The sequence below is a fragment of the Cetorhinus maximus genome, chromosome 8 (assembly GCF_964194155.1).
Source record: "Cetorhinus maximus chromosome 8, sCetMax3.hap1.1, whole genome shotgun sequence".
NCBI lineage: Eukaryota > Metazoa > Chordata > Chondrichthyes > Lamniformes > Cetorhinidae > Cetorhinus > Cetorhinus maximus.
The window spans coordinates 133,066,472-133,091,567 of record NC_135886.1 but is presented as its reverse complement, the minus strand read 5'-3'; the positions used below and the strand labels follow the sequence as shown (position 1 = coordinate 133,091,567).

At 41.5% G+C, this 25,096-nt stretch overlaps 1 protein-coding gene across 1 annotated transcript in view; it reads left to right on the top strand.

Moving 5' to 3' along the window:
• The window catches only part of tbc1d8b (TBC1 domain family member 8B), a 70,543-nt gene that overhangs the window by 25,246 nt on the left and 20,201 nt on the right, over positions 1-25,096 (top strand). The window contains exons 6-12 of the mRNA XM_078547662.1: positions 4,214-4,421; positions 5,197-5,367; positions 7,453-7,632; positions 16,154-16,304; positions 17,309-17,523; positions 20,186-20,303; positions 24,773-25,058. Of these exons, the coding sequence (XP_078403788.1) occupies positions 4,214-4,421; positions 5,197-5,367; positions 7,453-7,632; positions 16,154-16,304; positions 17,309-17,523; positions 20,186-20,303; positions 24,773-25,058 (1,329 nt within the window). The remainder of the gene's footprint in view (positions 1-4,213; positions 4,422-5,196; positions 5,368-7,452; positions 7,633-16,153; positions 16,305-17,308; positions 17,524-20,185; positions 20,304-24,772; positions 25,059-25,096) is intronic.

The following is a 25,096-nucleotide window of genomic DNA, read 5'->3' as shown; positions in this document are numbered from 1 at the left end:
TTAGACAAGTATAGGATAATTAAGGAAGCCAGTGTAGATTCATTAAGGGAAAATCATGTTTAACTAACTTGCTGGGGTTTTTGGAGGAGGTAACAGAAGGTTGATAAGAGAAATGCTGTTGATGTGCTGTATATGGGTTTTCAAAAGGCAATTGACACAGTGCCATATACTTGACATGTGAGCAAAATTCTAGGTCATAGAATAAAAGGGAAAGTAAGCACTTGGATAAGAAATTGGCTGAGTGTAAGAAACAGCAGTGATAAATGGTTGCTTTTCAGATTGGAAGAAGGTTTGTAGTGGAGATCCCCAGGGGTCAGTGTTGAAGAGTAGTGTTGCTCTTCCTGATATAAATTAATCACCCTAGACTATGGTGTGCAGGGCATAATTTCAAAATTTACAGATGATATGAAAATTGGAACGTTGTTGACTGTGATGGGGATAGTCTTAAACTTCAAAAGGACGTAGACATGTTGGTGGATTGGGCAGACAAGTAGCAGATGAAGTTCAATGCAGAGAAGCGTGAGGTGATTCATTTTGACAGGGAAAATATGGCGAAACTGTGAGAGCCTCAGGAACAGAGGAACTTCGGTGCATATGTACATTGGTCATTGAAGATGGCAGGGCATGTTGAGAGAGCAGTTACTAAAGCATATAGTATTTTGGGCTTTATTAATAGGGGCGTTGAGTACAAGAGTAAGGAAGTCATGTTGAACTTGTATAAGACACTAAGCCTCATCTATAGTACTGCATCCAGTTCTGGGTGCCATATTTGAGGAAGGATATGAAAGCATTGGAGAGAGTACAGAGGAGATTCATAAGAGTAGGGATAAACCACCAGAGCTATGAGGATAGATTGGAGAGGTTAGGACTCTTCCTTGGAGCAAAGAAGACTAAGAGAAGAGTTGATAGAGGTATTCAAGATCCTGAGGGGTATGGACAGGGTAAATAATGAGAAACTGTTTCCACTCGAGAGCACCAAGAACTAGAGGGCACAGATTCAAAATGTTTGGCAAAGGGAGTAAAAGTGATGTGAGGAAAAAAAATTTTTACCCAGAAGGTGGTTGGAATCTGGAATAAACTTCCTGAAAGGTTGGTGGAGGCAGGTTCGAGAGAGATATTCAAAAAGGGAATTGGATTGCTACCTGAAAAGAGAGAGAGTGCAAGGGTTATGAGGATAAAGCAGGGGAGTGGGATTAGGTGGAATATTCTTTCAGAGAGCCAGTGCAAACTCAGTGGCGTAAATGGCCTCCTTCAGTACTGTAAAGATGCTGTGAAATTCATAAACCACATTATTCATTTGTGTGATTGGCAGAATGACTTTTTGGCTTGGCGTCAGCTTCCTGTTGGTGGTGAATACCACCCGTGTTGCTACTGCTTCACCTGTTGCTTAGTTTTTGAGAGACCTTGCCCTTCCAGAGTAACCTGAGGTAGGCTGGGCACTTTTCAGGGCTGAAAGGGACGGCCTTAGGTCCATTCACGAGTTTGCGTGATATACAGCATGAAGTGATCTGATCAGGGTAGCCGTTATCTCGCAGGATGTCTTTGATGCGCTCTACTTCAGCATCAAGCTTGCATGGTGAGCAAATGGATTGGGCCCTATTTACAAGGTCGCCGATAAGACCAGCCTCAATGTGTGGAACGGTAAGAATCCCAACATGTATTTTGACCAGTGAAGGCTTGTTGTAGACCACGGTAGAGAACCCCCCCGGCAGATTTCTCAACTAGTATTTCAAGGAAGGGGAGTTCATTTGACTGCTCCATTTCAAAGGTGAACTTGAGTGTAGGATGGAACCCATTAAGACATGTAAGGAAATTATTACATGCAGCGGTAGATTTATATATAGCAAACGTATCATCTACATATTGGAAATATGCGAGGGATAGGAGGTTAGTTGTCATTCCATCGAAGGCATGTTTCTCATGGAACCCAACAAAAATGTTTGCGAGAGCTGGACCTAGAGGGGATCCCGTGGCAACCATCTATTTAGGTATACATGGTGTCATTAAAGTATACAGTATAAATTGTTGTTTTCCCCTCCTTATATTGGTATTCTTGCAAAGTGCCCCGATGAGTGCTAGACGAAAAGCTTCGACATGTCTCTTTTTCAGCAATAAACCTGTTTATTGGACCAACTGATCCTGAGCACTTGGAAGCCAGATAATGTTCCGTGTGAATCTTGACACAAAGCATTAAACAAGAAATTATCACTTAGTGGCTCATACTTGTGATTCATCAGTCTACGCTGTGCGAACTGGGATAGCAGGAAGGTGCTAAATGGAAAACAGGAGGCTTCCTTACAAAGTATGGAGAGAAGACAGGTATAGATGTTGTTAATGCCAGTCATGTGTGCCTCCTCATGGGTAGATGAACTGTGGCATTAACAGAGGCCCAAAATGGTGAATGCCAGGCAATGACCATCTCCCAACAAGACTATAACCGCCTCCCCTTGAAGTTTAATGGCATTATCATCACTGGATCTCCCATCATCAACATTCTGGGGATTACCATTGACCAGAAACTGAACTGCAGCACCCATATAATTACTGTGGCAACAAGAGCAGGCCAGACACTGGGAATTTTGTGGCAAGTAACCATCTCCTGACTCCCCAAAGCCTGTCCGCCATCTACATGCAGAAGTCAGGAGTGTGATGGAATATTCTCCACTTGCCTGGATGAGTGTAGCTCCAACAACACAAGAAGCTTGACACCATCCAGGATAAAACATCCCAATTTTATTGTCACCCCATCCATCACCTTAAACATTCACTCTCTCCACCATTGGCGCACAGTGGCAGCAATATGTATCATCTACAGGATGCATTGCTACAACTCGCCAAGTATCCTTCGGCATCACCTTCCAAACCTGCAACCTCTACTACATAGAAAGACGACAAAAGCAGGTGCATGGTACCTTCAGATTCCCCTCCATAAACCATCCTGACTCAGAACTTATCGTCATTTCTTCACTGTTGCTAGGCCAAAATCCTGGAACTCACTCCATGACAGCAATGTGGGTGAATCTACCCACCTGAAGGGCATCGGATCCTGGTCTTGCCAGTGATGTTCACATGAGTGAATGAATAAAAAAAAAATTCCATGCAGGGGAATATGTTGTGACCCAACTGAGCAGTCAGATATGGCATGATATGACATGACTGGCTCCTCTGAAGATTTGATCAGAGAATTTACATTAGGAGTCAATAGTGCCTCCATAAAAATGTCAAAGTTTTCTTGTGTAGGTGTTGGGATGCTGTTTTAGCCCTTAGGCCTTATGTGTTGCAATCCTCGTATATCTTCGGACGCTTTTACATAAAGGCCTTGCCCTGAGCTCATGTCAATGTTGACTCTGCCTACCACCTTTCGTGAGTGCGTAGTGAGCTACCTTCTTCATGAAACTTGCTGGAAGGTGTTACCTTTTGCTCCTCCGGTTGTACCAGCATGGAAGTCGAATCAGATTTTGAGTTAGATATCTAACCCTTTTTTGAAATAATGAGCGTATGAGATTTCAAATTTCTCTGTTAAAACAATCACTTCACTAGTACGTAGCTTGGCACAGAGTGATCTTCTTGTATTTGTGGTGAATCCACTGCTTGACTTGGCATATGAACGCAGTGGTGTTAATGCAATCAAATAAAAATAGTGGGCAAACCTCAGCACCAAAATTTTAAATTAGAATGTTTTATTGCTTGTTTGTCTCAAGGGTTCTTATCTGATGAATCAATAGAAAAAGGAATTTTGAATCTATTTAGAAAGTGAATTGTAAGAATTTCTCATCAGGTGACATAAATTTGAAGGAATTTTAATTGACTAACACGTGACAATGATATCATTGTGTGTCCCCCACCCCCTGCCCATCTCTAGGATAGAATTTTTATTTGTAAATAAACAAGATAGTTTAGCTGGGTAATATGGGTAACACCTTTCTTATTTTTTTATTTAAGGAAGTTTAACATCCATGTATGTATTGTAATGGAAAATGTATTATAATGAATCATGCTATTTTGTATCTCAAGTGTTTCCCACAACACACAGGATGCTGTCCACTGTTGATTGATAAATTGGACAATGAGATATTTCTGTGTACAGGCTGAGCTCGTCTGTCAAACACATTTTGTTTTGGGTGTTCAATGTGAATTCTTTTTCTCCTAATGACTCAAAAAGCCTGTGTTCTTTCAGTGTTACTTGTGTTACATTCCTCTTGTTTTATTTCAGAGGCCTGGAGAATCGAGCTAGGAATGAATATTTCACAGCACTCTTCAGGCTGCCCAGGGAAGAGAGTCTGGATGACATACTTGACTGTTTTCTTTGGATTCCTTTTTGTCATGCCCATGCATTTGGGAAAATGTTCATTTCGGATAATTACGTATGCTTCAGTAGCCAAGACGGGAGTCACTGCAATGTTATCATTCCGTTGCGGGAGGTAATGCTTAATAGACAAAAGTAGTTACCTTTTAATGTCTATAAAGTATTCGGGAGGGGAAAAAAGTCTTGTCAAATTTTTCTTTGATATCTCATAATAGTTGTTGAGGCTAAAACCTAGTTATAAAAGTAGCTTAAAGGATGCTTTCTCTTGTATTATAGTGAAAAGGTGAAACATGCTATAGCCCTATTTATACTATATTCGCTACAAGGAAGCTTATTATTAACCTGCATTGTAGCTTCGGGTTGCAGCATTTCTCTCCTATCTTTACAAGGAGGTACCATGGAGCTGGGCTCTTCCTTAGAGGAAAAAGAGAAGCTGTTCTAAAATCCACTGACCTGGCAGTGAGCTTTACATGTTCTAATTTATATCAGTATTGCCACTGGCAGAGTTCCATTATCAATTTTACGTTGTTTTAGTGTAAATAGGGCTATAAATTCTTGCATAAGAATAGTATCCTGTTTTCACAAAAGTGCTGTTGCAAAATTAAATTAGCTACTCAGATAATTAGCTAATGTTTTGGTTGTTGTAACAACATATATCATGTAGTAACTTTATAGTACAGCACTCAGGTTTAAGAAATCATTATAGCCCGGCTCACATTTATGTGTAAGCACTGTAAAACCATTTGCTCCATGTTGCAATTATGAATCTTTGTGATATAGCTCTGTTGCAGTTTGACTGTTTTCTCCCCGCCCTTTCCACTTCCACATGCCCTAAGCTCAGTATAGGTTGTGAAAATGTGGATATCAAATTGATGCAAATTCTCTGACAGGTCATGGGCATGGACACGCCGGACAGCTCAGGCAAACACATCTCTTTCAGTACTAGATGTAAAATAACCTTCCGTTTCACTGAAATAAAGGACGGCGCTGGCCTTATGAAGAAACTGAAAGGGAAACTGCACTGTGGCGCAAGTGCACAGCACACTTTGGGGATTGAAGAGGTAAAGATCTTTGAGAAATTATAATGTGTACTATTTACAAAAGTGGCTCTGAAATTTGGTGGTACAGGTTGTTTGAGTTCCAGAACATCTGTTCTGAAATATTGGGCCCGCAGTTGGTGCCTGTCACCTTGCACAGCAAGCATCTGATCTCATTATCATCAGTGAGAGAGCACACAGTGTTCCTGGCCTCCTCCTCCATGGATCTCCCAGCACTTGCTTTCAGATTGGCTGCAGCCTGTGAGCAGGTTACTGCCGTAAATGGGACATTCAAGTCCCAAAAGAGGCAAGGACCAAAATACCTTTAAGTCTTGTGTTCAGTAAAGATAATATCCTGGTACAGTGATCAAAATAAAAGCTAAATGGCAGTAACATTGCACAGTATTCTCCATGACTATGGGAAGTAAATATAGTGCCTTTCATGACCTCAGGACATCCCAAAGTGTATCCCTGTTATAATGTAGGAAATGTGGCAACAAATAGCATGTAGCAAAGGTAAATTAGATAAATGACCACTTAAGATGCTTTTATGATGTTGGACGTTTGATAAATATTGCTACGGACTCTGGGGTAACTTCACTGCTTTTCTTTGAATAATGCCATGCAATCTTTAATGTACCTGAGAGGACAGGCAATTCATTGTTTTAACATCTCATTTGAAAGATGGTGACTCCAAAATGCAGCATTCTGTTGGTACTGCACTGACTAGTCAAACTAGATGATGTGCTCACGTTTCTGGAATAGGCCTTGAATTCATGACCTGCTGCCTTAGGTGGGCATACTACCACTGGGTCAAGGGGCAATGCTCAAACAGTGTGTTCTTGGTTTTCATTGAACTCCCTAGAATTTTAACCCAATCAAATTCTGATTTAATGTGAGGAAAACTTAATAGTATATTGTACTAGCGTGTCCGTTCAGTGTCCTAGCTCCATTGAAAGAAAAGTGGATGACTGCCAAATGGCTGATAAGTATTAGAGTTACGCATGGATGCTTCAACAGATTGCATTGAAAGTAATTGTTATAACATTTTTGTTAACTGTAAGCATGCTTTACAGGTAGCTTTAGTGTCCATTCTGTTTCCATTCTCTACTGTAGGAACATAGGAGCAGGAGTAGGCTTTTTGGCCCTTCAAGCCTGCTCCACCATTTAATAAGATCACGGCTGATCTGGTTGTAATCTCGGCTCCATCTTCCTGTCTGCCTCCCCATAACTCTTGACTCCCTTGCCTAACAACTCTGCCTTGAATACATTCAAAGGCCCAGCCCTCACTACTTTCTGGGGAAGAGAATTCCACACACTAACAACCCTTTGGGAGAAAAAAAATTCTGTCTTAAAAGGGAGACCTGTTATTTTTTAAACTATATTCCCTAGTTTTCATCTCGCCCACAAGAGGAAACATCCTCTGGATATCCACCCCCTCAAGCCCCCTCAGGATCTTAAGAGTATCTGTATAGAGTATTTGTTGTCTCACCTTAAGAAAATGTATATTGAGATGCCCAGCTGCTGGTAATTCTGTGGTGCCGACTGTTTTTACACTGTTGCTGAAGAATCAGGAAAATATATTTATATAATATGTTGGATGCCACTAAATGATGTGAAAATGGTCATTGTTTTCATTTGTCAATTAAAAAGTCATAAAGTTTTACTAGTTAGTAGTGACTAAAATAGGAAAGCTAAATCCTTATTATTTATAATTTTGTGTCACTCTTATGAAGCGTGGGATATAATTAAATAGGGAATGATTTTAAATCATGAGATGAGATTGAAGCAGAAAATGCTGGAAACAAACAATTGTTGCCACCTGTCAGCATCTGGGGGAGCAAAGTTAATGTTTCAGGTCAGTGAGCAGTGAGGGACCCTTCAGTGAAGGGTTTTGAACTTGAAACATTAACTGTTTCTTTCTTCACAGATGCTGCTGGACCTGCTGAGTGTTTCCAACATTTTCCATTTCTCGTTAAGATTTCCAGCATCCGTCGTATTTTGCCCTGGGATGAGATGAGCCTATGAACACGTTCCTTCTCCAGACAATATGCATGCTGCTCTTTCATAGACCTGACCCATGCTGCATCTTTCTTTCTTTCTTGGCAGGAATCATGTCCCAAGAGTTCTCAGGAAGACAGCACCTTCTTTGGGCATGATGGCCCTTCACCTTCATTTACTGGTGATCAATCCAGTGCACTGCTTAAAGAAAGCAGTAAAACAGTTAATACTGAAGCATTGATGAGAGTCTTTCACCCACAAGATGCAGAAAATCTGGATTCAAAAATGGTAAGAAACTCTTAATTCCCTAGTACGTTAAAATCTGCTGATCATTTTATGGATGTTTTGTTGTATCATTTCTGTTGCGGCCTTCAGTGAAATGGATAAGTATTTTTAGTTGAATTATGGTTTGTTGACTTGCAGATTTAACTTGTTAGGGTGTAATTTACTGTGCTCAGTATGATATATTGCTGCAATATTTGAATGCTCTGAAGTCTTGGACCGACATATTGCTGCACCCAGTTATGCTATTTTTAAAGAAAAAACAACCCTCCATGTTACTGCTTTTTTTTCTGACATTTGCAACCTTATTTAAAAATATGTTGCAAAATGAGGGTGGAAAGCACTGTGGATCCCTGTCCCCTCATTGTCGCCTGTACAGGCAACATATAGAACATATTGGGAAAGTCTCAACTACAAAATGGAGGTGAGCCAAGAGAAAAAAAACTATCCTTGATATTCCATAAGTTGTCATGTGAGAGTATGGAGGTGGTGCAAAATGGAAGAATTCGCATATGTACATTTTGGAAGTTAGGGCACATATTACAAGCCAAATGAAAGTAGCTAATTTGAAATTTTTGGAAACATCCAATTAAGTAACAATAAATAACATTAAAAAAAGCGGGCATTCACTGATCAAAACATTTCCAATGATCAGAAAATATGAATGAATTGACTGTGAGTTACCTGACTGGGAGGAGCTTGACGTTGAGACATTGATGGGGAAAAGTGTTCCATTCTGTGGCATTGGCATCACTTGCTTTCATTCATCTACATCCACCAGAATTGTCAAATGATAAGTGGAGTCTGAAAAGAATGTGCTAAGTTTAAAATCACCGACTGGTTTTGTCAGCCGTTGATGCTGCCATCTCAGTATAGGCATGAACACTCTGAATGCCTGCCCATTCAATTTAAATCTACTTTTTGTACCTTATCCATGTACAATATTCATACTACAAATGTCTAGTACCAAATTTCAAAACATAGCTGTGGTCCAGTGGCACCACACATTGGGTATGAGTTTTGTGTACCATGAAGAAGTCGACGTTATATTTTGGTCTGGTGTTCTCACATAGTGAATTGCTATTGTCAAGTAACATGGAGGCCATACTACAAGAGAAAATCTAATTACCCATTTCCCCCACCAAGAAAACCCTTGATATTCAATGGCATTCCCATCACTGAAGACCCCCATCTTCTTCATGCTGTGGGTTACCATTGACCAGACACTTAGCTAGACCAGTTACACACATACTGTGGCTACAAGAGCAAGTCAAAGACTAGGAGGTAAACATATCCTCATCAACATTTGGATAAAATGCAGGATGTATCATTGGCATGCCAGTGGATACCCCACTGGTTCCACCTGGGCTGAGAAGTGCTGCTGAACTGCCAAAAGCACTTCACAGGATGGGAAAACAAATGTGAGAGTTTGTTAAACCCAGTTAATTTCTCAGTAGCAGAATTTGTAGATGGATAGGAATGAGTTGCCTATCCATTTGAAGGATTCCTAATGGAGTTAGGTATAAATGTTAATGGTGCAGAGTACTTTTTGTCATAAGCTTCAGAATTACTGACCTTTGTTGAATGCTGACGCTGAGGATTATGGCTATTCCTTCATACTGCTTAATTTAGTCCAACAGCCTGTAATATGGGTATATTTTATATAGGACCAGATTTTCCAGGCCCTGATCAGGTCCAAATGGAGGTGGATAAAAGCAAAATACTGCAGATGCTGGAAGTCTGAAACAAAAATAAAAATTGCTGGAAAAACTTAGGTCTGACAGCATCTGTGGAGAGAAAGACAGAGTTAACATTTTGAGTCCAGATGATCCTTCTTCAGAACTGTTCTGAAGTTCTAAAGAAGAGTCATCTGGACTCGAAACGTTAACTCTGTCTTTCTCTCCACAGATGCTGTCAGAAATGGAGGTGGGCTAGTTTTTTTTTTAAAAAAAGGCCATGATAATGCGCGGCCAGAAGCCCAGCCTCCATTTCCACCCTCCTAATATTCCCGAGGGTGGGAGTGAGCGCAATTCTCCGAACCCACCTACACCTGAGGCCAGTGGAAGTCTTTAAGGCCTTAGTTCAGAACAATCTCAACTTTGCGGGAGGTGGATGGGCTTCAAGAACCCTCAGTGTTTAGACTTAGTGAGGGAAGTTATGTCTTCTAGCTCCTATACGTTAGGAATAATCACACTTTTGACTCAAAATGCTAGAACTTCAGGTGTATTGCTTGCATCTCTCCATGTGACAGGTAGACTGATATGTTGTTACTTGGTGCATGCCTGCAGTGTGACAATGAATGTGGGACCCTGGGATAAACATTCCCATCACAGTTAGCTCCTAGCTCTTGACAAATAATATACCAGTGTAACAGCAGGTGTGCACCAATATAGAGGTGATTCAGCAGACATCAAAACTTTATTCAATGTTAGTAGCATGTTATCAGCTGGGTGAAAGGGCTTACTCCCTGGGTTGAAAAGTTGCAGGAGTGCATCAAAGGACAGCGGAAGAGGCAGAAGTCAGGTGCTTGCAACTTTAGGGGGTTGGCACCCTCTAGGCATTGACTGGGCTTTGGGTCATAGAATCAGGCTGTATGGGCCTTATAAATAAAGGCCATCAAAGCAGCAGAGTGGCAGCATGCACATTAAAGAACCTTGAGTATTAGGGGCCACAGCAGAGGGACAAGAGCCACACAAGAGGAGGAGGCACTACCTGGAGCACAGAATCTACCGGAACAAGGGAAGCAACCTGGACACGACTGAAAACCAGTGCAGAAGGAGACTGCTACTCTCAAGGCAGATGGTCACAGGCATCAGTGCCCTCGTCAGTGAGGAGCTCACACCTTGCTCCACTGATGACGATGCTCTGTTAGTGGTGGTCAAAGTAACTGTAACCTTTGCTGCTGGTTCCTTTCAGCTGCAGATCTCTGTAGCATCTCTCAGTCAGCTGCACATCATTGCATCACCCTGGTGACGATGCCCTCTTCACCAAGGCTGGAGACAACATCAAATTCCCTAACATTAAAACTTCACAAGCTCAGAGAGCAGTGGGTTTCACAGCCATTGGCAGATTCCCCTGATTCCAGGGCATAATTGACTGTACCCATGTCACCATCAAGGCACCGACTGAGTAGAGATGCTCATTAACAGGAAGGCCCACCATTCTCTGTTTAGCTGGTTTATGACCACAAGAAGAGCTTCTTTCATGTGTCTGCACACTTTCTTGGTAGCAACCACAATGCTTTCGTTCTCTGCCTGTCAAGCCTTCTGCAGCTGTTCCACCTCAACCTTCAAGTCCATAGATGGATTATAGGGAACAAGGGGCTATCGTTTTGAGGAGATTAGCTTCTCACCCTTCTACAAGAGCCACAAATGGACCACAGAGGCCTTATAAAGTGAGCCATCTGCTCACCAGAACCCTCATTGAAAAGCCAATTGACCTGCTAAAGATGTGTTTATTGTATTCTTCATAACATGGGGGAGGCGGTGGCATAGTAGTATTGTCACTGAACTAGTAATCTAGAGACCCAGGGTAATGCTCTGACAACCTAGGTTCGAATCCCACTACGGTGAAATTTTAATTCAATAAAAATCTGGAATTAAAAGTCTGATGATGACCATGAAACCATTGCTGATTGTCGTAAAAACCCATCTGGTTCACCTAATGTCCTTTAGGGAAGGAAATCTGCTGTCCTCACCTCGTCTGGCCTACATGTGACTCCAGACCCACAGCAATGTGGTTGATTCTTACTTTCCCTTGTTCAGAGGGCATTTTTAGGGATGGACAATAAATACTGACCTAGCCAGTGATGCCCATATCCCTTAAACAAATTTTGAAAAAGCAATAAGGAATGACCCTCAAATGTAGAGACTGATATTATTGGAGGCAGAGGAGGAGAAGGATGTGGGAGAAGATAGGGCAGGGGTCATAGAAGGGGAACCTTCTGCTGTGCAGCATGGAGGTGTTCAGGCCTGGGGTTTCTAGAAAGGAATCTAGAAAGCCATGTCTATGGGGAATCATCTGATCCAGAAGAGGTTCAGCTGTTGAACTCTCAGGCCGCATGGGTGTGAAAGCTCCGAGCCTGTACTTTGTCAAGGAATGACATCCTATGCAATCCCACCATCAGACTACTGCCTAACGTTTTAACTATGTTTCCGGTGAGGGATTATTGCTTTGTACCTTCTCTGTTATTACTGTATAATGCAAAGTTAAAACATGAATATCATGTTAACAAAAAGTGAATCTATTTAGAGAGTGATCCTAATTAATTTCTAACACATTTGAAAACAGTGGCACAATCGAACAGAGTCAGCATGAATTTACAAAAGGGAAATCATGCTTGACAAATCTACTGAAATTTTTCGAGAATGCAACTAGTAGAGTTGATGAGGGGCAGCCAGTGGATATGGTTTATTTGGACTTTCAGAAGGCTTTTGACCAAGTCCCACATAAGAGATTGGCGTGTAAAATTAAAGCGCAAGGGATTGGGGGTAGTGTATTGAGATGGATAGAAAACTGGTTGGCAGACAGGAAACAAAGAGTAGGAATAAACGGGTTTTTTTCTGAACGGCAGGCAGTGACTAGTGGGCTACCGCAGGGATTGGTGCTGGGACCCCAGCTATTCACAATATATATTAGTGATTTAGATGAGGGAACGAATTGTAATATCTACAAATTTGCAGATGACACAAAGCTGGGTAGGAGGGTGAGCTGTGAGGATGATGCAGAGGTGCTTCAGTGTGATTTGAACAAGCTGAGTGAGTGGGCAAATGCATGGCAGATGCAGTATAATGTGGATAAATGTGAGGTTATCCACTTTGGTAGCAAAAACAGGAAGACAGATTATTATCTGGCTATAAATTGAGAGAGAGGAATGTGCAACGAGTCCTCGTACACCATTCGCTGAAAGTAAGCTTGCAGGTGCAGCAGGTGGTAAAGAAGGCAAATGGTATGTTGGCCTTCATAGCCAGAGGATTCGAGTACAGGAGCAGGGATATCTTGCTGCAATTATACAGGGCCTTGGTGAGACCACACTTGGAATATTGTGTGCAGTTTTGGCCTCCTTATCTGAGGAAGGCTGTTCTTGCTATAGAGGGAGTGCAGCAAAGGTTTACCAGACTGATTCCTGGAATGGCAGGACTGACATATGAGGAGAGATTGAGTTGGTTAGGATTATATTCACTGGAGTTCAGAAGAATGAGGGGGGATCTCATAGAAACCTATAAAATTCCAACAGGACTAGACAGGGTAGATGCAGGAAGGATGTTCCCGATGGTGGGCGAGTCCAGAACCAGGGGTCACAGTCTGAGGATATGGGGTAGACCATTTAGGACTGAGATGAGGAGAAATTTCTTCACCCAGGGAGTGGTGAGCCTGTGGAATTCGCTACTACAGAAAGTGGTTGAGGCCAAAACATTGTATGTTTTCAAGAAGGAGTTAGATATAGCTCTTGGGGTGAAAGGGATCAAAGGATATGGGGAGAAAGCGGGAGCAGGCTGTTGAGTTGAATGATCAGCCATGATCATAATGAATGGCGGAACAGTCTTGAAGGACCGAATGGCCTACTCCTCCTATTTTCTATGTTTCACTACATAACGCCACAGTGACCCACTTAGACCTACGTGGTGCTCTTCGTTCTCGGACACTTGTAGCTAATGCTCCCCTTGTTGCCTCAGAGGAGCTGGAGGAAGCCGGCACATGTCTCCGGCTATGCATCTGTGATGGCTATTGTTACAATCCCTGAAGGGGCCAATAATCTGAAAGGAAAGGAATCCCCAAACAACCCTGACGAAAACAATCCATGGACAAGATTTCAGTTTTTAAAATATTTACTATAACAAACCCAAAGTCAACATAAAATTGTGTATTGTCATGAAAGCAATATTTTTTCATTATATTATTGTGGTTTATTGTAAAGTAGGTTTATGGGTGTGAGTGTAGATGGTTCCGCCTTTGTGACTTAATTGAATTAGAGTCAGACTGCAGGCTTGAAATTATCAAAAGAAGGTGGGGATAAAAAGCATTCGAAATGCTAATGGATGAGGGCAGCATGTAGGGTGTGAAGAAAATTTGCATTTTTAGATAACTGAAGGAGGTGTTTAGGATTCAAAGGGATGATAGGTTGTTTACAAGTAACAAGATAAGCAAGGCCAAGCAGTATTTGTATTTTTCCCAAAGGAACTGACTGTATTGGCAACATGAAAGATTTTTTATGTTGGAGGAAAAGTAAATTCCTGAAGACCTCTAGAACAATGGAATTTACAGACTAAGGAGAGAGAAACATATATAAAGAAGGATGGTGGGTTATGTTGTGGGGTCTTGTAAGATCTAAAAAGATAGTGTAAAACAGCCTTGGGGAAGTCTCTAGCCACTTTAGCAGAAGTCTGCTGTGTCCAGTAACCAAAGGTGGAGGAAGGCCTTTGGAATTCCACTGTCGAGTGGGTGCTGTGGTAAACTTGCTGGCTTATCTATTTAAATTTAAAATCTATTTTAGACTGTTGCCTTAAAGGGGATTTGTAGTTGGAAATCAGGTTGATTAGGGATTTTGGGATCTGATATAGTATTAAGTAATTGTAATCGCATGTATGTGCTTGAAATCTTTTCTTTTGTTAATAAATGTTTTAATTTAGTTTTTAAGATCTCTAGAGGTGTTAGTGGACTCATTACTTCTGAATTCAGTGCACAAATCTTCTCATAATAAACATAAATTATAAAACCATTGTGATATCATGACCAAGTTTCCCTTGTGGATTTGGTCCGCCTGACACATACCACCTGCCATATCATTAGTATTAGCAGACAAATGGTATTTCAATAGAATGATGAATTTTACTTAAGTGGTCAGTACAACAAAGATCTGTCCCACAACTCTCTCACTCCCCGCATAAATGTGGCATCACGTGCCTTGCCGCAGTCTTTGAAACTCAGCCTCCGATATGTAGGCTCTGGCATCTCACTGTTTCCACTCAATGGATTTGGCGCTCAAGTCGCTTTCACCAGGAGCCTTATTCCATCTGAGGTCCCTGGATACAGCTTCGTTCTACGAACCCTCTCTCCCTCGGGCCATGACGGTCTTGATGGCATAGCTTTCTAGAGTTCCTTTTCCTTTTCAAGCAACAAACCAACGACACCCTGGTTCACAGTCTTGTCACTTCTGATACAAACACTCAGCTCTTTAGCATGCTTGAGCTATTCACACCATTTTAGGATTCAGTCCCTTTTTAGCTAGCTTGCATGTTGCTGCACCAAGAGCTTCTGGACTTCTTTCCTCTTTCCTGCCAACCAGTAAACTGATCGTGTTGCAGAGAGTTTTGTGCTCTCTAAAACACCTGGAGTTCTGTGACTGTCCAGCTGAAGCCCAACAGGCTGAAACATGCCATTCCCTCAATTAGCTTTCATTAGCATTTTTCTTTACCTAGCTTTCATCCCAAAAACAGCCTCAGCCAGAGCCTAATTTCTTGGAATTGATGTCATGAGTGATGAAATCCAATTGCACCCCCACTTCTTCCAGGGCTATCTTACAAATATGAGCTTTTTGCAAAGCACATTGTTCGTAGCACTGTGGCTGTTGTCCTCCTCTTGGAGGAACCCATTGGGGCCCCTTGGGTTGCATCTCTGCAGAGACAGCTTTTTTCAATGGGCCCTGCACCACAGATGCCCCCTCTGTCAGAGGGGTTGAGGCTGGTGAGGGCACCATAAGAAGAGGCAGGTTGCTGATCTAGAATTGGGCCTGCCTCCTGTTTCCTGTCTCTGGCAGGAAAATTCAGCCCATGGTTTCCTTTTAGTTATATGTAATACACTAATTCTTGTTTGTGAATAGTCGGCAGTTCCAATATTTGCAACAGCACAAATTGGATAATATTTTTTGTAGGATAGAAACTTGAATTTGGGTCAGTTCATCTCTCAAAAAATGTCTGATTAATTGAGTGCTATTCTGCACTGATTAAATTTCTGAATCACGCTGGTTTAAGCATTGCCCTTTGTTTTGGACCATTGATCTCAAAAGTAAGCTGCTGGGTACTAAGTAATTTACTTAGGTGACTGCATTGTCTTTTTTTTGTATTTAAATAGTCTTGGCAGAAATCCAGTTATATGTTAATTTAATAAATTGTAATAGCCTATAATTTGACATGACCCATTGGCCATGTGTAAATGGTGACTTTGCAATTCAGCCCCAGTATATAAATGTGATGCAGATCTTGTGTGAATTATTTGGCACTGCCATGCAGTTTGTATTTGGTATCAGAAGTGCTGACTACAGCCAGAGGCTGACAGATACTTTTAAAAAAAATCCAGGATTTGGATTTGCATCTTTGCCAAAAATTGATCAGTTCTTCCTTGGGCCATATCCTATCTGTGTACTAAGTTTTGTTGAAATTTTAAGAGATATTGGTTGTAGACAAACGGGAGTAGAAAACCAGGGCAAATGCATGACCTCCGTCTACTTTCGGTGGCAAAGGTAAAAATGTACTCTGTCGTATTTAAGAATGAGCTAATATTAAAACGCTTTTATTTTTGTGCCTTGCAGTTGAAAGAAAAGATGAAGGTGCAATCATGGAACATTCATTTTGTAGAATATGGTCATGGAGTGTGTATGTTTCGCACTAAAAAGACTCTAGATCTGGTAATGAGAGGGATTCCAGAAGCCTTAAGAGGAGAACTTTGGTTACTGTTCTCGGGTGTGTATATTGTTAATAGTGTGATTATGAAAAATATCTTTTGAGCTGCTTTATGTTTAGTAACTTGAAGCTTTCAGAAATGATAGAAAATGTGTTCCAATTTTTGAAAAGTGTAGAGAACGCTTACACAAGTCTAATGAACAGAATTGCATTTTTAAGGCATAGGCCATTCCATCTTTTTAACTCTTAGTGAGGCAGGGATTGGGGTGGCGGGGTCGGGATGTTGATTTTTACCAGGGAGGAATGAGTGGTTGGGGCTGGTTGCATAGTTCATTTAAGAGAACAACATGGTCACAATGCAGCTACTTGTAGGTTTACCTGAGGTACAAGGGATGTGGAATTGGTGCAAATATTAGTCCAGGAGAGTGGGCAACTAAAACCCTATTTAAGATAATTCATGCAAATGAGGGCCTCGTGACACAAATTTAAATTTGCCTTGGATTTAATGCCCACAACACGGCTTTCCTGCTTTGGCAAATGGAAAAGAATATAATTAAATGGGGCCCTGTCCCTAAATTCGCCAGGACCTCCATGTTTCCAGACTTCCTCATCTTCCTCCTTCCTATAAATATAGGGGCCAATTTTTCTCAAATTTTGCAGCAGCTGCCTCTAGTGTTGCCCTCCCTCCTGCAATGCATTAAGAAAAGCTGACTGAGGATTTATTTTAGTGACCAAACTCTGAAATTCTAGTAGACACGAGATTGTGGTGGAGATGATGTTTTACTTGATCATTCTAACCATAAGTTCCCAAGTGTGTAAGAATACAATTATTTTTGGATAAACTCTCAGAGTTTTGTTTTTACAGAGAGCTGTTTCAGCTGACACAATTTTCTTCTTTTTAAATTGAAAAGCAATCCGTTTCAGTTCAACAAAAGATAAATGTGAGAGTATAAGAAAAACACAATGTTTCATTTTAGATTCAATTGTGTTTTGAAGGTAGATCTAATGCTACCTTCCTCATCCTGGTCCACAACAACGTAAGGTTTGTGTTTGTCAACCCATAGGGGCAAATAATGACATGGCCGCTCATCCTGGCTATTATGCAGAGTTAGTGGAAAGGTCAATGGGTACCTGTTCCTTGGCTACTGACGAAATAGAACGTGATCTGCATCGTTCACTGCCTGAACACCCAGCATTCCAAAGCGATACAGGCATTTCTGCACTGAGAAGAGTTCTCACAGCCTATGCATCTCGGAACCCTAAAATAGGCTACTGTCAGGTTTGAACTTACTGCCAAGTGGTTTAGTAATGCACTATCATTTTGAATTATAACTTTTCCAGAAGGGGTTCTTTTGTAATATCAAGCCAACCAAATGCAAAGAAAGCTTTGAGCTTCATTCTGCAAAAATTTGGGTTGTGTCTAGAATAAAATTCTGCTTAGAAGTCTTGGGATTGGCTGAATCATTTTCTGAGGTACTTGAGAAATAAATGTATTTGGTCTGATTAGGTATACGAACTGATTGAGGCTCCCACTTTACGGTCTGTGCATTTATGTCATTTATTTTCGGCAAGTGGGACCCCTTAGTTAGGTGGAGGTGCCTTCAAGGTGACATGCCTGGTAGGTCTGCAATACTCCAAGGCGCTGCTGATAATTGATCAGCTAGCCCGGCTGGCTTCACTACTGCAACTTTTAGATCTGGCCGAGATTCCTCCTACGAAACTGCAGATAACTCTGCAAGCCAATGTCCTATTAGGTAGGACATCCCAGCGTGAGGTTTACCAGTGATGTTTGTTAGTAAATTGTGTATTCCAACTGTGCACACTTGAGCCAAGGCTCTGGCAACTGTGCCTGCACTGTCTTCACTTGGGTAGGAAGGGTGGGCTTTTGTGGGGATTGTGTACGCACTCCGTATTGAGCGAAGAGAAACTGCAGATTTTCCAGCAGCTTTGTTTGGCGACTCTTAAATTCATTGGTGGGTTTCCACGTGCCCAAGATCTGCTGGAAAGAAAAATGTTTTCATTTGCATTTTGCATCAGTTTCTATGCAAAATCAAAGTTTACTATTGTACAATACTAGAAGCAAAACATAAATTATTCTTAATTCACCAATAGATAGAGTAGTATTAGAGACTATGATATGAGAGTAGCAAACTAACAGTTGTGACTTCACCCTATTATGCCAAGTCATGACATTGAATTTAATAAATCTGATCATTTGTGGGTTAATTGTTTTTTAAAAAACAACTAGCTCATCAATTCTTTAAGTAGAGCAGCCTGCGTGTGATTCCAGCCTCATTGTGGAGGACTCCTAATGACTTCTGAAGTGGTCTGAGCAAGCGACTTAGTTGGAAATAATCACTACAAAATTTTATTTAAAAAGAATAAAACCGATATTGCTGTCAGCAATGATTCAGGCATTGTATCAGGACTAAATTTGGAGAGTCTCAGCCCAGTTGATCCGGCAAAGCCCTCCTTGGTAGCATTCGGCAACTGGTCTGAAACAATCTGTCCAGCCACATATTGGCTTGGTTGTGGTTTGTTTTCTTTCACGGGATATAAACGTCGCTAGTAAGATCAGCTTTTGTTGCCCGTTCCCAATTGTCCTTGAGAAAGTGAACCATCTTCTTGAATCCCAGCAGTCCATCTAGTGTAGTACAGCCATAATGCGATTAGGAAGGGAAACTTTCTGGTGATGTTCCCATTTGCCTGCTGCCAATGTTCTTCAAGGTGGTGGAGATCATGGGTTTGGAAGGTGCTGTTGAAGGAGGCTTGGCATGTTGCTGCTGTGCATCTTGCTGTTGGTGCACACTATTGCCGCTGTGCACTGGTTCCGGAGGGAGCAAGCGTTCACGTTTGGTGTATGAGGTGCCAACAAAACAGCTTGCTTTGTCCTAGATGGTGTCATGTTCCAGAATTGTATCCACCTATGAGCTTCTCACACTCTAGAGGGGAGATGGTAGCATAGTGGTAATGTCACTGAATTAGTAAGCCAGAGGCTTAGGCTAATGCCCTGGGGTCATGGGTTCAAAATACCACCACGGCAGCTGGTGGAGTTTAAGTTAAATTAATCATCCTGGAATATAAAGCTAGTCTCAATAATGGTGACCATGAAACTATCATCTCTTGTCATAAAGACCCATCTGGTTCACTAATGCCCTTTATACCCTTGTCTGGCCTACATGACTCCAGACCAACAGTAATGTTGACTCTTAACTGTCCTCTGAAATGTTAGGTTCAGGGGCAACTGGGGATGGGCAACAAATGCTGACTTTGCCAGCGATGTCCACATCCCTTGAAAGAATAAAGAAAAAACAAAGTCTCCTGCCAGTGCAATTTGGCTATGCAAAATGGCCATGATACCTATCTGCACATGTGCATTGGCCCATCCATGTCCAGAAAATGCAACGATGTCACTGCTGGAGCTTGCAGCCTAGAATTGAGTGGCAGAAGTGGGATAAATGAGGAGAGGCAATATAATCTAATGCTCACAATAACTTGCAATCCATTAGTTCAGTAACACTGGCCAACATGACTGCAGTAAAATATCTTACAAGGAAAAGATTTTGCTTTCCTGTCTGCAAATCCTTCCCTTCTAACGCCCTGTAAAAAGATAGAAATTCACAACATTGTCCCTGGCAGCAGCAGGAGAGTGATGACCGCGAATTTGCCCTGCCGCACATTGCCCCCTCTAAAGATGGCGAATGTTAATCTGGGTCTGCCATCAGCATACAATTGCGCATAAAACTTCAGTCCACCCCCATCATCGCCAACCCCGGTTTATTGTCCTGTTCCATTAGCATGGCGATCAGTCGGACTCCATGTTATGCATGAAAGGCTTGTGTAAAATGCATTTCTTAGCTTTTGTGGATGAGCAGGTTACATTGATAATTGCAATTTATTGTAGAGTGTGATGCAATGACACTTTCAATTCACCTGCCTAGGCAATGAACATTCTGACGTCTGTTTTACTGCTTTATGCTAAAGAAGAAGAAGCCTTTTGGTTACTTGTTGCTGTCTGTGAAAGAATGCTTCCAGATTACTTCAATCGACGAATAATTGGTAAGACTTTAAAAATGAAAGTGTACATAAGGTTTCATTCCAGAATTGTGTGCTGCTAAATGGGAATGCACATCAGGGAATCGGCACTGTTGATGTCAAACTTCCAAATTGCAGTCTCGACCAATGAGGCTCTGTGGTAGGAACGCAGGATTGTTGACTACTACGCATTCAATTTTAAAATGCTAAATGCTCAGTGTGTGTCCTGCTATTTTCAGTCAATACAATTAAGACAGTTGGATTATTTGCAAGGCCCTTTACCAGTTGTACTGGAGCATTCTTGTGAAATTTATGCTACCAGTTGTCACTTGTTTGTTCATTGATAAATTTGGAACTGTTGAGCGTTTTCTAAGCTTGCTAGGCACCTACAGTGACCTGCAATCTTTCTTCTGTCCCTATTCCTTTCTATCTGCCATTTTAAACTTTTTAATGTGTGGTGGGGGGGGTGGGAAGAGCGGTATAGCGATGATATTGTTCTATTCCCCATAACTATTCTAATCTCTTGTACTGCTGTTTTGTCTATCTGCTCCCATTGTCCCATTTTGGAGGAAGAACAAGTTTTCTTTTAAGCAGCGAATTTTCATTGGCTGAACACCTCTGTTGAAGGCCTGTTTCACTCCAGGCCAGTGAAAACTTGTGCTTCTGCATATCGACATGGTCACATCATCGATGCAGCCAGATGAAATTTTGGAGGACAGATATGTATCCAAAGCGTGATTATGAATATTTCCCTGCAACCCAAAAGACTTCTAGACAAGTGAACTTAGAGGCGTAATTGCTGCAATTGCACCAGACTTTTTCATTCTTTTTCTTTTCACTCTCCACATATGGTAGGATTGTAGTCCAGGTTGACAGCTTCTAATTAATATTAATTAATAATATTGCCTAATTTCACTTCCATAATAGATCCTTTCTCCCCCACTGCCTTGGCTCATCTGTTGCTTCTAAATTCAACTGCAAGGAATATCTGGGGCAGTAGCTGCTGTACAGGCCGTAGAAGCTGAAGGTTCAGGCTCCATCCTACTGCTTTTAAACATGTCCTGCAGCTTAAGTTGTTTCAAATATCTGGGCCTTTCTTTTAGGAACACCTCTTGTAGACCCACATAACATGCTGCTCTGTAATGAAGCTCTTCTGCTCCATCCCAAGAATCACTTCCACCGTAATTCAGTGGACACTTTTTTTCCTGGTCATTCAACGCACCACTTTCATCATCGTCATTATCATTCTCATTCTCTTTATCCTTGTTCGTGGTCATGTCTCATATTTTACTGTCTGAGAGTTGGAGGTGGACCAGGGCATCATTGTCAATATTCACACAATCTTCCACAGCTTCTTCGTCCAACAACTTGGCTTCAGCACATGGTAAACCTTTTGCATATGCTAATAAATCTTCAACTTTTTTCTCCTCAGACCCACAGAAGCCATTAAAGTCTGGTTCAATTTCATCGTCACCATTTAGGAACATGGTAAATGGCCATGGGTTGTGCCATCCATTTATCAAAATATCTTGGGGTACATTGACCCAGGCCTTTGTGGCACTTCAGAGTATATCCTTTACATTAAGTTTTTTTTGGAATTCCTTAAATCCCAAGCCTCTGTTGGCTGCGGTAAATTGCACATGAATTCAGCCTTGTACCTGGTCTTGAACGCTTGCAGAATGCCTTGATCAATGGGCTGAATGAGGGATGTACAGTTGGGGGGGACAAATGAACTCAAAAACATGGCCTCCGACGAGGAGTTCTGCGTCGGGTTGCGCAGCACAATTATCAAGGAATAACATCATTTTGAAGCCCCTGGGAAGACCCACAGACAGACAATGAGCCCTTGCTTCAGGGACAAAATGGCCCTCATACCTGTCAAGGAAAATGGGTCTAGTCATCCATGCACACTTATTGACCTGATAAACAACAGGAAAAACCCTGATCCGTTTGAAAGACCACGTGAAGCAATTTACCCTGTCGGTACCTGCTGCATTTGAACACCCGAGTGCAGTAAGCCATTCCTTCCAATCTTTGAGTGCCATTGGTGCTGTCTCATGTGCAGTTACATTGGTTTTCCTGGGAACATACCTCCAATATAATAAAGTCTCATTAGCATTGTATACTTGTTCTGCTGGTGGACCTTTTTCTGATATTATCGTGGAAAATTAATCCAAGTATGCCTCTGCAGCTTCATCGTGAGCTGAAGCTTTTTCACTGCATACTTTCAGCAGACGTCACCATGGCATTTTTAAAATTTGTTATACCATCCTGAGGAGCATTCACATGGTGTTATTAGACCAAACTCTTCACAGAACACTCTCGCTTAGGTCATGATAATGAAGCGATCCAGTGCATGTTTCTCGCTCTGACACTGCCTGATCCACCCTAGTAACGCTTTCTACATGGTTAGTCTTTGATGGAGTGTTTTCCTATTATCCATTAATTTGGGCAAATCACTGTCAGCATAAAATTTAAGTAACTTCTCCTTTTGCTTCTTCAAATCACAAATGGTTGATATACCAACACCATACTCTTCACTTGATCTTTTCACTGAGGCACCCTTCCCTAGATGTATTAGTAATTCCACTTTCTGCTTAATATTCAGTGACAAATGTTTCCTTTGGCACTCCTGCCAGCCGCAGGACTTCCTGCTGGCCTTTCGGACATGAAACCAGGGGTAATAAAAGCTTGAATTACAAAGAGACACTTGTTTGAACAGCGTTCAAACTTTGTGTACAGGCAATCGCCACGGGAATCGGTGGTGCCACCAAATCAAGCGGGAGCTTGACGAAGTAATCTGCATGTCAATTTTGAGTTGCTACACATGGTGCCATTGTCAAGCATAGCCAGTTTTCGGGCCCTTCTGGTTTTCGGGATGCCAGCTAAGGGTTCTGGTACCTGTATTCCAATGCTCCCCTGGCCAGCCTTCCATCTTCCATCCTCCATAATTGTTAGCTCATCCAGAAGCCTGCTGCCTGTATCCTAACTCTCGCACCAAGTCCCATTCACTTATCGCCCCTGTGCTAGTTAACCTGCATTGGAGCTTGGTCTGGCAAAGCCTCAATTTTAAAATTCTCATCCTGGTATTCAAACCCTTCCATGGCTTCACCGCTCTATCAATGTAACCTCCTCCAGCTCTGAAACCCTCCAAGGTCTCTGCATTCCTCCAATTCTTGCCTTTGACAAATCCCAGATTTTCATCGCTCCATCATTGGTGGCCATGCCTTCAGCTGCCTCGTGCTTCAGCTCTGGAATTCCCTGCCTAAACCTTTCTACTTCTCTCCTTTAATACATTCCTTATAATCCACATCTTTGACCAAGCTTTTGGTTACTCAGCCTAATATCTCTAACATCTGGCAACATTCCTGTGAAGCACCTTTGGTACGTGACAGTTCCCTTAATTCGCTTTCAGATAATGAGCCGAGGGTTACAATACTGGTATACTATAATAGTGACAGTCATGTGCAAATTCCAACTTTGTTTTCTTTTATGAAAGTATAGCTCCAGTAAAATGAAAGGGTTAATACCACAAATTCCTATTTGTTTTCAAGACTTTGACCCATTGTTGCATTGTCCTTGTCAAAAATTCTTAGCTATAATAAGATCAGCTTGAATTGCTGTTCAAAGTAAACCTGAAATGAAATATTCCCATAACATTTTGTAGAAGACTCTACTTTTAAGTGGAATTTTGTATCCATTACGGAATGCTTTTGCGATAATTTTTCTGCTCCTGAAGGCTGGAGGTTCAGTGGTGGGAAATGGAGCATAACCTGGACTCATAATTCACTTGTGCATTCGGATAAAGGTGAACTGCCACATTTAGTGTTGGCCTTCTATCACTTTTATTTGTTGCATATGTTCATTTTCCAAAACACATCTCTCTCACTATCTCAGTTTACTCAAGGAAACTGTTTTTGAACTTCAAAATACCAGCGCGACATATGTCAGGCAGATTGTTTCTCTCTCGCCACAGCTACCTGATGAGTTTTACCAGCACTCTGTTTTTATTTCAGGTTTTCAGCATCCGCAGTATTTTGCTTTTATTTTAACCCACTGCGTTTGGCTCTACCTCCCTCCCCAAAGCTTTTTGTTTTTTAATGGATATCGATAAACTTTTCTCTGTATATTTTCACTTTTTAGTACAGTAGCTTAACTGCAATCTGCATTGCAGAGATAAAACACTGACTCCAGCATTTACATGAGGCGTATAAGTTGGTTTGTAATGGTTCTATCAGACAAAAACTAAATCTGAAACAATAGTGCTGTTGGTCAGTTATTTTACTTTTGCCTCATGGATTATAGTTCCTCTTCTCACCAGGTGACTAAGCACTATTCAGTCACTGATTCAAACTAGTTTGCATTCAAAATCCTTGGATAAATAAAATCCAGAAAGTATTGCTGTTTTGAGTCAGCTCCCGATGAAGGTTGCATAAGAGCAATGTGAAGTTTAAAAAATAGGCATGTCTAATTCCAATGTGTTCTTTTAACAGGTGCTCTGGTGGATCAGGCAGTTTTTGAAGAATTTATTAGAAGCCATCTTCCTCAGTTGACTGACCACATGACAGACATGACTTTTTTTTCATCTGTCTCCTTGTCATGGTTTCTCACTATCTTTATTTCTGTGTTGCCCATTGAGAGTGCAGTAAATGTCGTTGATTGCTTTTTCTATGATGGTATTAAGGCAATCCTGCAGCTGGGGCTGGCAGTCCTAGATTATAACATGGATAAGCTGCTACTCTGCAAAGATGATGCTGAAGCGGTGACTATCTTAAACAAGTATGGCTCTTTAATGTTTAATGTTTTTTTGCTACCAT